Source organism: Triturus cristatus, chromosome 7 (genome assembly GCF_964204655.1).
Source record: "Triturus cristatus chromosome 7, aTriCri1.1, whole genome shotgun sequence".
Lineage (NCBI taxonomy): Eukaryota > Metazoa > Chordata > Amphibia > Caudata > Salamandridae > Triturus > Triturus cristatus.
In genome coordinates, this window is record NC_140590.1 from 1195045298 (window position 1) to 1195062007 (window position 16710).

The 16710-nt window shown below is 45.4% G+C and overlaps 1 protein-coding gene across 2 annotated transcripts in view; it reads right to left on the bottom strand.

The window, feature by feature from the left end:
- Positions 1-16710, bottom strand: part of PHGDH (phosphoglycerate dehydrogenase) — a 149664-nt gene that overhangs the window by 81647 nt on the left and 51307 nt on the right. For both annotated transcript variants that reach the window (XM_085618558.1, XM_085618557.1), the window contains exon 2: positions 1668-1819. In XM_085618558.1, coding sequence (XP_085474684.1) covers positions 1668-1672 — 5 coding nt within the window. In that variant the 5' untranslated portion in view covers positions 1673-1819. The remainder of the gene's footprint in view (positions 1-1667; positions 1820-16710) is intronic.

The following is a 16710-nucleotide window of genomic DNA, read 5'->3' on the forward strand; positions in this document are numbered from 1 at the left end:
GACAGCTCAACTCAAGTTCAATCAGCATGCCTGCAGGTTCCAAAGTTTATGTGACTGCTTTTGCTCACTAGTGAGAATTTGTTCTCAGAAAAAAGACCCTTTAAGCCAATGTGGACAATACATTATGTTAACATTACTTTGCAGTCCTAGCTGGTGGAGCCAAAGACCAATGCAAGGGCACCCAGAGCAGGCTATACCAAAGCATTAATCTGGGGGCAAACCAATGACCGCAGCGGAGAATGAGAATCATAATCAGAAGGTGGAGAAAGGATGGGCCAGAGAGGAGCTGAAGCTTTTGGACTATAACCAGTAGCTGCCACACTAGCGAGAACCAGTGCTACGACCACAAATTGTCCATTATGGCGTTTCCTCATAGCACAGACAGCGATAGCATACTTTCAACGACATGAATGGGACAGACAATCGCTAGTAAAAATGAGGGTTATAATAGCAAGGATCAAGCAGCCCGATCCCGGGAAGGTCAGTCACAAGCATGGCCAGTAGAGCACCAAATGTGGCGCTAGCCATGTGGCTGTGATTAATGCTACCCCGAGGGAGCAACACAGCTTCACAAAGGCCAGTTCACAGCTTGCGGACTGAATACACTTTCTTCAGCAGGTGAGGAACAGCAACCCCAAACACCATGAGCTTGATACCGGAGTCCTCATAAAACACCCACTTAACCCACAAAAAAGCCTACCACACCCTCTTCAGCAGGAAGCATTTGGTGTCCTTTTACAGAACACCTAGGAATACTGGCAAGAGTGTTTGCTTTCCAGTCCTGTATAGAATTACACTGGGCATACAAAGTAAACTACGGAAATGCGGTCTACGTGACAAGTAGCTCTGGGCAGAAGTGGCTGCATTACTCCTCCTGCTTTGGTATGCTACTCAGTGCTTGCCATGAAGGACATCAGGTACTGAGGAAAAATGCTCACAAAACAGGCATACTTCCAATTCCCCACCACACTGGAAAAAGACAGAGAATGGCAATGAGATTTTGGGGAGTCCAGCCGGCTTCTATAGCGTTCTGGAGAGATCTGTCTTAAACAAATCGGGCAGTGATTTTTATTTGGAAGGCTAATACTGATAGTTCAAAGTTTACAGACCGGAAGCCAGACATTGACCATGTTTAGATCCTTCTAAAAGCCAAAGGTTTGGGGGTTGTGATAAAGCCTACTGGAAATTTCATCAAACAAACAGAAGTTTTGGAATTCATGTTAAGGTGGAAAAAAGTGAAATCTTTCCAGTACCAGGATCCATTTTCCCCAAAAAAGCGAATTTCATCTTCTTACATGGTCATGGAAAACTCTGCAAACGGTAGAACATATAGTGGCTCTTCAATCTTCTGAGGGAGAAAGCACACAGCTCAGCTCGGATGATACTGACTCACCACCCACAGGGAGTATGATCATTCGGGATTATTAGTGGAGCCAACAAGGTTGCAGAGAGAGAACTCAATATCTTCCATACAAGGCATCAGCTGTCAGTTCTCTTCCAAAGAGCTGAGATCTGAGGAACTAAGCCTGTGCATCTTGAGCCCATTGTGGCTACAGCACAGCCACTCGCCTTTTCATGCCATACAATTTCCTCTGCCCATACCCAGTTTGCCTGTTGCCCCTACCTGGTTTGCCTGTGCCACCCACTGTCTACGACAAAGTGCTTACTTCATAACAATGACACCCTTCCTGGTTGCTGCTTCCACGTCCACATTGTCGACTCCGGTGCCAGCCCTGCCAACCAACTTCAGACGTTTTCCTGCAGCCAGAACCTCAGCAGTTACTTTGGTAGCCGAGCGAACAATAAGACCGTCATAGTCCTGCAGGGGAAGGATAAAGCAGAGGTTAGACTCGGGAGGTGAATAAGAGAATGAGCTGGAAACATTGCGCAACATGACAAGGGCAGCCTCATGGACTGAAAAGAGGGGTCTCAAGGAAGAGCCGCTTACTTCTTCCATGGGTTTGACAGAAACGCTTCATGAGAGTTACACACATAGTAGAGAGGTGGCCTCAGTAGAGTCGCGATCCGAAGAGAAGCCAAACAGACAGCTGTTTGTTGGTAATTAAAGTCGCTGTCAGCATCCTGGCTTCTAAAACTGCACATAAGCAAACTGTGGCCTATAACAGTGGTACCAGAAGAGCCCATCCCCCAAGAACACAGCAGGCACAGAGCTGGACGGGTAGGAAGACCTAGAGTTGAAAACTCGGGTTTGTGTCACAGCCCAACCACAAGCGATCACAGTTCATTACAAGTAACATTACCTCCCAAATGAGAAAGTAGTTCATTAAGAGAGGGTCGATAACAAGCCCATACGCCCTTCCTTGCCCCTGCCATTACTCAGCTTACCCAATTGTATGCTTCAAGGATTTTGGATTTTTAAAAAGAATTCCTGGATTATAGGGCTTTGACAGACAAGGCATCACTGGGCTCCTTTAAAGTGCTCTATTGGCCACATATATTTAGTAGGACTACCTGATTGTCATACAGGTTACCGCAGGAAAAATTGAGAAAGGGCGCTAAAAATATGGGTGAACAACCAGGTGTGGAGTTGTCCGAAAAAGTTGTGAAGAGCCTTGCTTAAGTACTGTAGGTCCTCAAGCCTAAACTAGAGGCCTGCAATGCTGTGAAAGCAAACACGTTTTGGTGGATGTGTACATTTTGCTTCTATAACTGCTGGGCCTGGCCCTTTCTGCAGGGATATCCCCAAACGTTGTGCCTTCCTCTGCCTATTTTTCCTGACCTTTTTGTTGGCTTTAGGACTTTATCACTGATTAGCAGTAATAATGTGCCCAAAGTGCATGCACTCTCTCCTCTAATCATGGCATGATTGGGTTACACCGATTTGGCATATCTGATTTACTTGCAAGTTCCTTAAAAAGTGGTATTTAATATACCCAAGGTCTGTAAATTAAATGCTACTAGCGAGTATGCAGCCCCCATAGTGCCACCCACAGAAGTAGCCTTTCAAACCTGGTCAGGCCTGCTACTGCAGGGCACGTGTGCGCCGTTTACAGCCACTTTAACTTGGCATTTAAAACTACTTGCTAAGCCTTAGACTCCCCTTTTATTACACATAGGTCCCACTTAAGCTAGGTCCTAGGTAGCCCTATGGCCAGGGTGCTGTGTAAGTAAAAGGTAGGACATATGCCTTTATGTGTGGCATGTCCTGGTAGTGACAATCATCATATTTAGTTTTTCACTGCTGTGAGGCCTACTTCTCAGATAGGCTAGCATTGGTGATTCCCTTATATATATTTTTAAATCCAGATTAGAAACGAGAGGCATTGCCATGTGTGGTATGTTTAGAATAGGGATGATAAATCCTACTTACTGGTGTAGTTGGATTTTACATTACTATTTTAGAAATCCCACTTTTCGAAAGTTGGCATTTCTCTGTGCTTATTACTCTTTGTGCTTTGCAAACTTGACTCCTTAACACGTCTGGGCTGGGTGACAGCTACACTATGTGTATTCTTTCTAGACAGCCACAATACAGAAAGGGCTGGGTGTGACAAGGGATACATCTGCCTACTGATAGTCTTCCTGGGCTGGGAGAGGCAGTCCACACTTATATCTGAATAGATTGTGTCCTACCCTCACACAAAGAGCTGATTTACCCCCTACTGATCGTCTGGAGCCAGGTCTGCGCTGAAAGGGATTGTTGTGCACTTCTGAGGGTTCCTTTGAAGTCACCCCTTCAAAGACATTTTTGAGTAGAAGTACTGGGGATCTGACCCCATGTTTAGAGACACTGCATGGGACTTGTAAACAGACGCTGCTGATCCTACAATCTGCACATGGTCAGGAGGACTGCTGTGCTGCCTGGAGGAATCGCCATTTGGACTACCTGCTCTTTTGTGCTGGCCTGCTGCCATCTGACTGCAGGGCTGCAGGAGGGACTGCCACTCTGCAAACCTGAATATGTGTTCGCCTGTTGCTGCTGCTCCCTTTGTGCCCCCACAGGCTTGTTTGCATGCCCCCAATTCTTTCAATCTCAGGGCCATAAAAGATTGCATTTCAGACCCTCTGCTGTGGGACTCTTGTCTCCTGTGAGACCAGCAGCAGCGGGCTAATCAAGGAACCAGGACTTCAGTTCAGTGTTCTGCATGCTTTCCAGTCAGCGCGTAGTGAGCAATTCATTTCCATACAGCGCGTGAGAAGCGCTTCGTTTTGTGGAAATCTGAAGTGCATGCAGTTTCTCCAAGAAGCTACAAGTCAGCGTGTGTTGAGTGCTTCTCTTGATTATGAGGATCAGCATGTGCTCGGCGCCTCGTGGTCATCCCAAATCTGTGTGTGTATGCCCCAGAGCCACACTTACTGAGAAGGGACCAGCATTGATTCAGGAGAAGCCGCACCCACGCTGCTGTAGCAGCCAGGCTTTCCTGCCACCCCACGGCTACAAAGGCTGCACTGCCACCACATTAAGACAACCAGCGGAACTGCAGCTGATCCTTGCCAGACCAAGCAACTCTACCTGGCTCAGTTTGGCACAGTGTTAGGACAGAGGGAGCCCCCAGAATCGCACGGACCGCCCTGTACAAACAAGTGACTGCTCTCCTGCACTGGGACCTGCGAGACCCCCCTTCCTCATACGAGCCCAGAGGAGTTACCGGTCAGAACACCATTCAGGAGCCTCCTTTCAAGTCAGACGCCGTCGCTCAGGTCAGAAGAGACCTCTTACACGTTCAGGCCAAAAGGAGCTGGGCTTTGTTTGGCAGCTGCACCGCGTGCTCATGGGCAGCTTTCAAGTTTGTGCCCTCCCCGCCCCCCACCCTCTCCTAGTGGGACAGTCCGTGGAGCCATTGTTTCGGCTCTGTTTGGTGGGGCAAAACCTTCTGTAGAGGACCCCCGAGAATGGTGCAAAGCTGTATATAGACAAGACTACCTGAGAATTGGATATCAGATTAAAATGTGACATCTAGTAGGCGCGCAGGTGCGCCGAGCCGTCATTTTGTTCACAAATGCATTCGTTTTAGCAAGTCTCACAGAATTTACTATAACCATCATAAAAGGAGCACAGGTGCGCTGTGCCCTATGTTTTTTTGGCTATATATCATGGTTCATGCGTTTGTCTCTAAACAAGTCTGCATAACCTGCAAAGCATTTATAATGCATTTTGTTTTAGTCTTGCAGTGATTAGGATATTAGGATATCAAGTACTATCTGAATAATCACATTATTTATGATTCATGTCGCTTTGCTCTATAATATAGATGCCTATTTTTACATAATCCTATGTGGAGTCTTTCTTGTAGTGTATTCATTGCATTGCTGTGTGAGTGTGCTGTCCAAACACTTTACACATTGCATCTAATGATAAGCCTGCCTGCGCCAAGCTACCAGAAGGTGAGCACAAGTTGTCTTTGGTGTGTAAGTGACTTGTCCTGACTAGAGTGGCGAGTTCTGCCTGGCTTAGGTGCGTACCCTAGTTAACCAGAAACCCCATTTCTAACAATAGCGAAAATGACTTTCTTTACTCAATGTCAGGTATTATATTTGTGTTCCAATTTCTAACAAATGTTAACTTTTAGGTCTAAGTAGAAGAGGCATTGGCAGGTGTGGGTACAAATCTTCTACTTAAGCAGAGGGGACATATTTTAGGTCTTTGGCGCATACGTTTACCAAGCAAATTGAGACCTCTCACACAACTCTCTAAAGCTCCCACTCTTATGAGACAGAGAGAGAGTACAAGGAATGAAAAACGAGAACGTTCAGTGTAAATAGTTGTAAAGGTCTCTGCATACGCTACATGAGTAGCGACGTCGCTGCGCAGGCTGAGTTTCTGATTTGATGAACATGCCCCCAAGACCCTGCATTTAAAACAGCGCCCATCTTGGTAGAGGTTTACCCTCAAAAGTGAACATTTCCTAATTCTGATTGGCATGCACTGCGATGTACACTAAGAGGCGTTTAATGCCACTATTTGAATTCTCACCCATTCAAAATGCTAATACTGGAAATCTAGATGAGGCAAATTAAAAATGTTACCAACATTTGCCCATCTCCAGGACATAATAATTACACTGGTATTTGCAAGGGATTACATGTTTTTCCTATAGAAATTCAAAATATTACAGGTCTGAACTACATGAGGATGCAGATTAATGAATGCGGTGGGCACACGAGAGACACCCGAAAAGTTCTGATGTATCAGATGTTTGACCTTCCTTCGTCTAATAGGATTCAGAATATTGCTATATTCTGATCTAGCTAGCGGCAGGCACCCAGATTAACTTTGTATGAAGCGTACAGTCTAGGTGAAGGCAGCCTTGTGGCTATCTATGCAATGCTGAGGAAACCGAAGAACGCCACCGGGTTAGATGGCAACTAGGCACAGCGGTTTGCAAGCTGGATACTACATGGTGTTTTTGGAAATATGGCTTTGTTATCATGATCATTTACTACTCTTTCAAACAAAGCTTTCTTTTCAAAATTTCTTGCTTTTGGAATTTCACAGAACTGCATTTACCATACAGACCTCCAGATTCAAAAACTGCTTATAGATCCCCTCTTAAGGAAGGATCTAATTGCTTTTGAACTTTGTATACTATCCAGAAAGCACTTCAAAAGGTTGACTCTCAAACATCTGAAAGCCAAGTTTGAATTTCAAAGGCATGTTGGAGTCTTACAATCAACCTTGTATCTGAAAGGCATAATCCCCCGGTGGAATTTTTTGCGTTTGGTGGAAAGATGTTAAGTTAACGCATATTCCATCCTTTTACAATTTTAAACCGATACTATATTTAATTAATAATAGCCCTAGGTTTGTCTGATTTGTTTTCTTGGACTATGTAATTATTATATGTATTTTTTTTTTTTATTGGCGCCTTGCAGCCTGTCTTGATTTGATGCTGCTCTTTGTTTACAAAGAAAATCAACACAAATACAGGAGTGTTCTTCCCTCAAAAGCCATGAAACAATACAAGACTTCTTCCCACCGACTGACATGCTCTTACAAACCTAAATATCCTGTAGACTTCTACGGAGTCTCATAGTATTTTCCTTCTGCATATTCAATATCTTGGTCGATCCCATAGTCATAATCATCCCCCAAAAACAAAACAAAAAGGGATTTCAGACAATTACAAATAAAAATAATCGTGGAAAATACAACACCACACTTTATTGTTCCTCGAACACCAGCGCCTCTCTCCAAGTTTCTTACCGGACACCGCAAATCACACACCAGTAATCAACAATAGGGGTGGGTGGAATTTGCGAAATCCACTTTCACAAATTATCGCGAAAATGTTTAAAATTATCGCAAACAAGCGGAAATATCGCGAAGATGCAGAATTTTTTCCCCCGCATGTTCGCAAGATTTTCTGCATGGTTGCGGGTCGCCAACTTACCCATGTGGTTGCTCGCGGGCGCGGCCATCTTGTTTTGAGTTGTCTCGCGGTGCATGATCGCGAGAAGAAAGACGTGATCGCGCGATGCATGACGTCACTGAGGGCGCGAACTGTCGCGAGACAGCGCAAATGGCTAAAAACAATCCAACATCTCATGGAGAACGCGACTGGATCAAGAAAACTTGTCGGCGAACGCAGGGATTCAGGTAAGGCGATCGCGCGAGAATGTATTATTTTACAGCGCGAGCAAGAAACAAATTATCGCCAAGCTGCGGAAAGCGGAAATTTTGACATTTTCGCGCTCTCCGCGGAACGCGAAAATGTCAAATTATCGCAATTTCTGCGAACGGAACGAAATTTTTGCCCAGGCCTAATCAACAAACTGGGCTTATTGGCAACACACTAACTGGAACAGTCCAGTCCTTCTCTCCCAGTGGTTTAGGCAGTTACCTCTGTTCCAGATATCAGAAGTTAGGTCCAACACAGTGGAAGAAAGACCACTGGAAGAGGACAGTGATGAAATGCAATGTGGCCTTACAGATATAAAAGGCCTCAATAACATCGAATGATCAGCGTACAAATACACGTCAAAAAAATCGAAATCAATCACCCTACTACTACTTTTACACCGGGATATTAAAACCAGTTCAGAAAATGCCACACTACTGCCATCTGCTCTTAATATTTACTAAGAAAAGTGCAGACCTAACCATACAACACTCTTTTTTAAAATGTCCTTCATACTAATGCAAATTAACACACTCATTTGATTTTGTTTTGAAGCATTCGTCACCTCGTTAAGAACATAGACCAATAATAAAATAACAAGAAAAGAACAATTTCTTCCCCAATGCAACACATGGAGAACATGGCAGAAACAATTCAACAAAAAAAAAAAAAATTTAAAAACTCTTCAAGACCCATAACAAATAAACCAAACACTGAAATAAATATTTTCATTTATAATCTGAGGTTAGCTCAGTTATCCTCATAACACACATTTAACAGAGACTGTCAATTTCTGATTTTAAGAAAATATTTTAACTTGAAAAATTACAAAAAACTCATACAATCAGAATATTATACAACAAATCATTTTAGCATTTTACAAAAAGTGCCCCTAAACGAAAAACATACTACTCCTAAATCACTAGAAGGTGGAGAAGTGTGGCTCAATGGTTAGAGCGGCAGACCCTGATGCAGAGGTCTGGCCCGGACCAGGGTTCAATTCCCGCCAGGGCGGGTCTTGGGCTCAATTTCCCCGGACTCGATAATTCTCGCCTCGGTGCCTATTCTAATCATGGGTCCCACTCTGCAACTCTGGGCAATAGCTTGCCTAATCTCCACAACGGCCCCAACAGCGCTAGGATGCCTGGCTTCACCTTGGGGGTGCCCAGGAGTGGGCACTTCACAGGGAAAGGCCAGGAAGGGTTCCACAGCGGTATGTGCACAGCGCCTGAGAGACCCCTTCGGGGGTGTGCGGAGCGCTATATAACTGCACTACATTTACAGTATAGACAAACATTTAAAAAAAAAAAAAAAATCTCTGATGAACATGGCAGGAACAACTGACACTCAATGTGGCAACATAGACCAACATAGCTCTATTTGTGAGAACATCGGAATGATGGCACTGGGTCAAAAAACACACACTATCAAGGATATTGACTCTACGCATAGGGGCTTAGACAAACAGCAGGGTGAACAGTTTGACAGTCCAACATCTCAAGGAGTCATGTGTCTTTGGACCTGTAATCCTGCACCAAGTTTAAAGGATTGTGATAGGGCAGAGCAGTTCATTAAAGTTCATTGTACTCGTAACATTATTGTCCATCTAGCACAAATGGCCAGGTCTGGAATGCGAGGATCCAACCGCAAGGAGAAGGAAAATGTTGAATGGTGCAAATAGAGGGCTCCCTAATGGCAAATGTCACAAGAAGGGACTCAGAGGCATTTGTCTCAAGCACCAGGAAGCACAAATCCAATGGTGATAGTGAAAAGAGCACCAGAAAGTCTAAGTGGTGGAGGACAGTCAAGAGTCATCAGCAGCTGAGCTCCAAAGATCAATGCGGACCCTTGGATCTGATACAACACACTCTACTGGAATGTGGGGAGGGCATGTGTCCTCATGGACCATCTCCTTCGGTGGCGATTTAGCATCCTTAGGTTGTCTTGACCAAATCTTGACACCAACAGGAGTGAGTTCCTCCTTTTGAGAGGAGAAGGGTTTTAGGGATGCTGTAGAGGACAAGGAGGTGCCTAGTTTGAGTGAAGTGGGGGAACGGGTGAGGATAGGATTGTTCAGAATAATATTTTTGGAATACGAGGACTATAAACTGGAGGAGCATGAGATTGAAGACATTGGGGATACGGTAACAGGAAGAATGACTGGTAGGAAAAGGAGAGATGGTGAAATCATGAGCCAGATGTAGGTGGAACGCAAGATGGTACGGTTACCAAGGAAAGGGAGTTTGGCATCTTTCACATAGGCAAACGTTGGTAGGAAGGATTAAAGTCAGCATCATAGAAGAGGAAAAAAGTAAGCTGGGCAGGTGGTGAAGGGAGATCTTCGAGAAGTCTTTGGAGAGTATGCGGGGACATAGAGAGGGTGCAGAGAAGCCAAAGAAAAGGATGTGCAGGTCAGCAGGTGACAGCAATGGGTAGGTCCTGCTAGTAGATAAGAGTTAAAAGTACCATGGAAAGTGGGTAAAGCATATGGTAGAGCTTCCAGTTGAGGGAGAGGGGCTGAAGGGTGGCCTCAAAGGGGAGACTGTCTGGGGTGGAGGACACAAGGTGAAAAGGCTGCCTTAAGAGGGGACCTACGAAATAATTGTTGGTTTATTTGACAGCTTCTACCCAAAAAAATATTTGGAAGAGGGAGTACATAGAAGCGCTCAAGCTGCTGTATAAAGAGGTATAGGCAACGGAGGAAGCTAATGAAGAGGTGAAGTTGGAAAGAAGCCAAGCTATCCCGTTACACTTGAGAACTGGACAGTGGCGTTTCTTATTTATGCAAGTGTGTACTGCAAGCTCTAACCAGAGAAGCCAATGGTGCTTTGTTTGAAGTATATTGATGCCATCAGGAAGACCCAGGTTAGTTCTGGTGGTCTGGCTTGGGTTTAACAAGGAGTTCATGGTCACAGCCTGATGTTGGCGGCTGCAGTAAACGCAGAACTGAGAGTCTTGATAGCCTTTCCGAAGCAGTTCGGCTGTGTGTGTGGAAACTAAGCTACCCTACTGAAGTGCATGTATAGCTGCACCTGGACCTTTTAGATTAGGTCTTTTTTGGCAGGGGGAGTGGTACACAGGAAAGTGTCTTATGAACTGGTTCAGCCAAGGTAGCAGCATAGCCTTTTTGGAAATGTTCCCATTGGTGGTTGGGGGAAACAAGATAGTTGCCTTTTAAGCGTGATAATGCAGCATCTGTGGCAGTGATGAACAGACAGACAGATCGGGATGAGCAGAATGTGTGTTTGCAGAGGGCATTTGTATTGGGTTGCATGACTTACAATACACTTCTTCATATCTGGAAAATTACACAGTCGATGTCTTTTCTCATTCGCAGTGGTAGAGTTTCCGTGGTCTGGTGACAAAGGTAAAACAAGCATAAGATGGGACGGCTCACTACCTCTGGGACCTAGGTCGTTGATGGCATCAAAGCCCATTGGGAATTCCTGATCCCCTTTCAACCAGGATAAAAAAGAAATTAAAAAGAAAAATACGTTTGAGACATGTTCCTGGACAGTGAGGACATTAGGTGGAAAGCTGGGTTGGGAAATGGAGCCGGAGGATGTTGTTCATTTTATTGCTGGGCTGCTAGCTAGGAGCGTGTCTCTTGTAACTATTGTGGGTAAATTAGGTATAGCATTTTATGACAAGATGTTCTGCTATGCTGAGCCAGTTTGGGGTAATCAGTCATAGAATATTGGAAGTTTGTGCTTGTGAGTTTTGGACATCTGGCAGGGTTACGCACACAGTAATGTTGGAGTTACTGCACAGGTCGCTATGTGTGTTGGCGGAGATACGTTTTTTCCCCAATCCATAGCTTTGAGGATTCGGCTTTGCCCAATTCATTATTTGGGCATTCAGGGTGTCAGGGTTGTTAGGTTTGCAGTGATGTGAAGACCTTCAATATCATTAGGTGGTTGAGTCTGGGGGAGGTGAGGTAACTAAGGTGTGGCTGCAAAGATGGACCAGAGTGACATGGAGAAACTGGAGAGGTTACAATCCTATGAGGAATTGGGGGATCTGTCCGGTCAGGCCACGGCATAAGTGTGTTGGGATAAGAGTGCAGAACGAGGCGTTCGTTTTTAGGCACCAGGGTGATTCTTATTTGACTTTGTTTCAGGTATTGAGAGTGTTGCATCAAAAAAAATTGATATTTTGAATTGCTAGGTAGGGGGGGGGCGGATTTCACAACCCATCCATTTAGGACTGAAGCTGCCACTGAGGCTGACAGAGTGGGCCTTGCGTAAGGGGAGACGCTGAGATTTGGTAGATGTAGGTCGTGTTGTTGCAGGCGGTCCGAGTGCCCAGACTGGTTGCTGGACTATCAGAAGATTGATGTCGCAGTCACTTACTGAAACACCTTTCTTGCCATTTTGGTTGGGTGTTGGGTCCACAGGCCAGAATTAGAAGGATATGGATCATAACCTGGGGAGCAAAATAAGTTGAAAGGAGACCATGTGAAAATCGGCCGGGGCTTGATGTCAGGGGTGTAACCGTTCAGTAGTGGGCTCACGGTGCAATGCTATAGGCCAACTGCTGTCAATGTTAGCAGAGTTGCTTAGGGGGGTAGGATGCCCCAATGCGTTAGTATAGCATCTGAGAGTGAATAATTTAGTACAATTGAGTGGCATTTTGCTACTGAAAGAAAAATAAAGGCATTTACGTGAGATAAAAAGGCTGTATTCTGGTACAACTATTGTGAGGAAATAATTAGCAACTAGAGGGCATGGAAGCGTGTTTTGAATCTTGCTGCTATTGAAAAAGAGTGTCAGAAAGTAAACCGAGACAGGACTGTGTTCTGTGAGGCAAAGTGTTTTCTTTGGTTGCAGTGAAAAGACGTTCCTTCAGACCATATTCTTTACAGATGATGGCGCTCCCCCTTGAGAAATCCGTTGTTTTAAGGGAGATCTGCTGGTTGCTTTGTGGGCGATCAGCTATGACTGCAGGGGTAGGTGCAGGGTTATTCTGGTCAATTGGGCAGGAAACCACCTGAAGGAGGGTGTTCCTGGATGTAAGTGGCGACTACTTCGAGGCCAGAAGGAGGATGTGGCTAGGCACGGAGCGGAAACAGCCAGATCTATATTTCGGTTGGGAGTCTGAACAAAGTTAAAGGAGGGTTCAGGCAAAAGAATTGACCAGACTATGGTGAGGAAAAGTGAGGACCACAAAAAAGGGTATGGGAATTGAAATAGTTAAGACTGTTTGAGGGTTACTGGGTATTATGGGGGCGGGGTTTACTGGGGCTTGTAGGAGTTTTACAGTATAAATAGCAGGATTGCTAAGGTCTGTAAGGTGTTGCCAGGAAACCGGTCTCAATAAGGCGACCATATTCACATACAGACAGTGTCTGTTGGCAAGTGCCATCCCGCCCATTGGTTCACTGGATGGGAGTTGTATCCCCCTAGTGGAACTGGATGCTGTGAGAAGGACCGAATGGATAGACAGGCAAGTAGGAGTGGAAGGACTGCACAACACCTCAAGTGGTGGTGCTACGGTGGGGAGAGAAGAGGGGTACCCAGAAATGTGGGCACCTGCCTATAATCAATCACAGTAAATCCAATCCTGAGGTCATCAGAGGGTGGTGCTCAAACCAGGTACTCCTGTGGTCTTGGAATGAAGCGGAGGTGGTCCCCCACTCCCAAGTACATGCAGGCCATGCGATGCACAACTGCCCAGCATCCGAGAACCACGTGGGGTGGAATGGCCTAAGAAAGCCAACATGAAATCACAAACTACAACCACACGCACAACCACACCCACAACCACACAACCACACCACACATTATTACAAAGGAAGAATTAGTGCACAATGCAATTTTTACCGCTTTATATCTACTATGATGTGGGCTGTTCTTTTTTCGCATTTTGTCTGCTTGATTACATACATATTTAGTATTTATACCTTTTCCTGCTTTTCAATGTACAGCGCCCCGATACCCTGAAGAGTCATGTTTGCGCTGTATAAAACTTTTCAAATAAATTATTTTATTCCATGCACTTCAGACCAATGCCATCATAGCGTTTTATATCATTAAAACATACCTACAGGAACGGGCGTAAATAACCAAGCAAAGCATTAAATCAGGTAGGGAGCTGCAAACCAGCACCAGAAACCAGAAAAGGAGTCAAAGAGAAACAAAGGCACGTTTTGAACGTTTCCCTAAAAAGAAGGCAATGAGAAAGAAGTATTACATGAGGCTGGCTTCAAAGTACCCGCCCTAGAGCAGGTACGTCGTTTTTCTGCAAACCCACGTGGCATCACTGCAAACACAGACCTTACAAGAGCAAACACAAGTCACACTTGTATCGTGCAAGCTACTGAAAATATAAGCCACACACCTATAAAAACAAACATCAAGGCAAACACAGAAAAATACAAATTATACAACTACAAGATAGTTCCCAGCATGTCCTATTAAGAACATGCCAATTAATACACAAATCCCATTACTGCAAGGAAGTCAAGCTCTGCAAACACAAGTCAACTACTTTATACACACGTGACACTGCTGCTAGCACTTAACTGCTCAGCTGCCAACAAACGCAGCACAACACTGAGCACAAATCACCCTTCTGCAAATACAGCATGAAAGAGACAGCCCTGTGCTTTCACGTTATCCAGCTGGACTGAGCACTGAACGAATACAGATGCCACAAATAAACTCAGTAAGCACACAAAGCAAGCTTCACAGAAACGACGCTCAGGTCAATTCTTGGAAAACGTTTGAAACGATAAAGGTGTCCGAGTTTCTTCAGGCAGCACCCATGCGTTTTATACTTGCTTTGCGTGCAGTCTTCATCTGGTGTGTAGCAGCCACTGGTCAATGATTGACTTCCCCAAGGCCAAGATCTTTAGTCGGTGTGGTGGAAACACAGGATCAGCAGCTTAGGCCCATGTCAGATATATGGCTGGGCAAACCTTTTGCTTTATGCTTCCTGGGGAGGTTTACTGGGAGATTCGCGGATCGTTGCAATCCAAGCACATTGGCCCACTCATCCTGGGCGATTAGGAAAACAAGCATTTGAATTGCAATCGGTCTCGCATTTGTGAGTTTAAGCGATTGATATTGTAAATAAGAATGCCTTTTATTTATCTGTTTTAAATAAAAGGCATTGTCATTTACAACGCTAATAGCTCAAAGTCTTGTAAATGTGAGACCTATTCAAAGAAGTGGCCGCCATTGGCCCGGCTGCTTGGAAAGTGAAAGCAAACATGGTGCGCTGAATGTTGCAGGAAAGCATGTTGTGCCTGCAGTAGGAGAAAGCAAAAGACACACAATTGATGGACGGAATGCAGAACAAATCAAAACATTCACTCCAGTCAAGAGATCTGGGTTAAATCCATCATTCTTTTGCTCACCATACCACCCCAGTTTAGACCTGGCCATATGCAAATAAGTCTTGACCCTGTGCCTCATTGGAACAGTCCAGCCGAACTGCCAAGCCAGGTCCTCCCTGGACCAAAAACAAGCATCCTAGGACCGGTTTCTGGCATTTCACCCCTCTTCAGCCAGTGGCACAGTGAGCCCAGGACCCACGTCTGGGCATACCTGGCGCACTTAGGGCGAGAAAGCAAAAGACACACAATTGATGGACAGAATACAGAACAAATCAAACATTCACCCCCAGTCAAGAGATATGGGTTAAATCCATCATTATTTTGCTCACCATGCCACCCCAGTTTAGACCTGGCCATATGCAAAGCAGTCTTGACCCTGTGCCTCATGGGAACAGTCCAGCCCGAACTGCCAAGCCAGGTCCTCCTTGGACTGGAAACAAGCATCCTAGGACTGGTTTCGGGGTTTCACCCCTCTTCAGCCAGGATAGCTTAATTCCAGCGGCACAGTGTGCCCAGGACCCACGTCTGGGCATACCTGGCGCACTTACATGGCTTGGCAGTTCGGGATGGACTGTTCCCATGAGGCACAGGGTCAGACTGATTTGCATATGGCCATGCCTGAACTGGGGTGGCGGAGTGAGCTAAAGAATGATGATGGATTAAACCCATATCAGTAGACTGGGGGTGAGTGCTATCATTGTTCAACACTCCGTCCATCATCCCCTTTGGTTTTTCTTTGTTCGCCCTAAGTTGGCAGGGTATGCCCAGACTTTGGCCACTGGATTCAAGCTAGCCTGGCTGATGACGGCAGAAACCGGTCCCAAGATGCTTGTTTCCAGTCCAGGGAAGACATGGCTTGGCAATTCGGGCTGGACTGTTCCCAAGAGGCACAGGGTCAGACTGATTTGCATATGGCCATGTCTGAACTGGGGTGGCGGAGTGAGCTAAAGAATGATGATGGATTAAACCCAGATCAGTTGACTGGGGGTGAGTGCTTGCATTGTTCAACACTCCGTCCATCATCCCCTTTGGTTTTGCTTTGCAGTAGGAGAAAGTCATTTAAGAAAATTAGTGCTTACAGACTAAAAAAAATGACCTACCGTTTAACAACCGAAGTAAAAGGGCCACTCCGCTTGGGAGGTTACAAATGAAGACAAAGCGGTACTAAGGAGGAACAAACAAGCCTATTAAAGAATTAGAAGCCAGCATTTAAGAGGGACAATCATACAAGCCAATGACTAATATGGGCAGAGAGTGATCGGGCTTCTATTCCATACTCCAATACAGCATGCCTCGCAGAGCAGCCCATGCGCTGCCAGGCTCGACCTAAAAAGGGGGACTGAAAAATACCTACTTGTTCTCAGAGGAGGCAGCACAAACTGCAAAGTAACAGAGACTTTCACCATTATAATATTATTTAATGCAGGATCACTGAGTCAATAGAGCCGGGGGTGCACCAGAGGGGTTTGGGATGTTTGTACACCCAAGGAAGGGGTGGAGGTCCAGAATTAAGCAAGGGGTCCCTTAACAACCCGCAGCAGTGCAAAAAGGGCAGGGTGATCTTAGGGGATTGTGTACTTGCACTTCTTAATTCAGAAGGAAGACGATCAGCACTTTCAAGCAGGGTAATAACACTTCTAATGGGAGAGCACCCGCAATTCTCTGAAACAAAATGGGCAGAGCTAACCTGCTGAGATAATGGTCAGTAGTGTCATGGAATTCAGAGGTCAGATGCTCACCCACTGAGACCTCCAACGCCCTCCGACTATGGCCATCCTGCGTAACCTATTT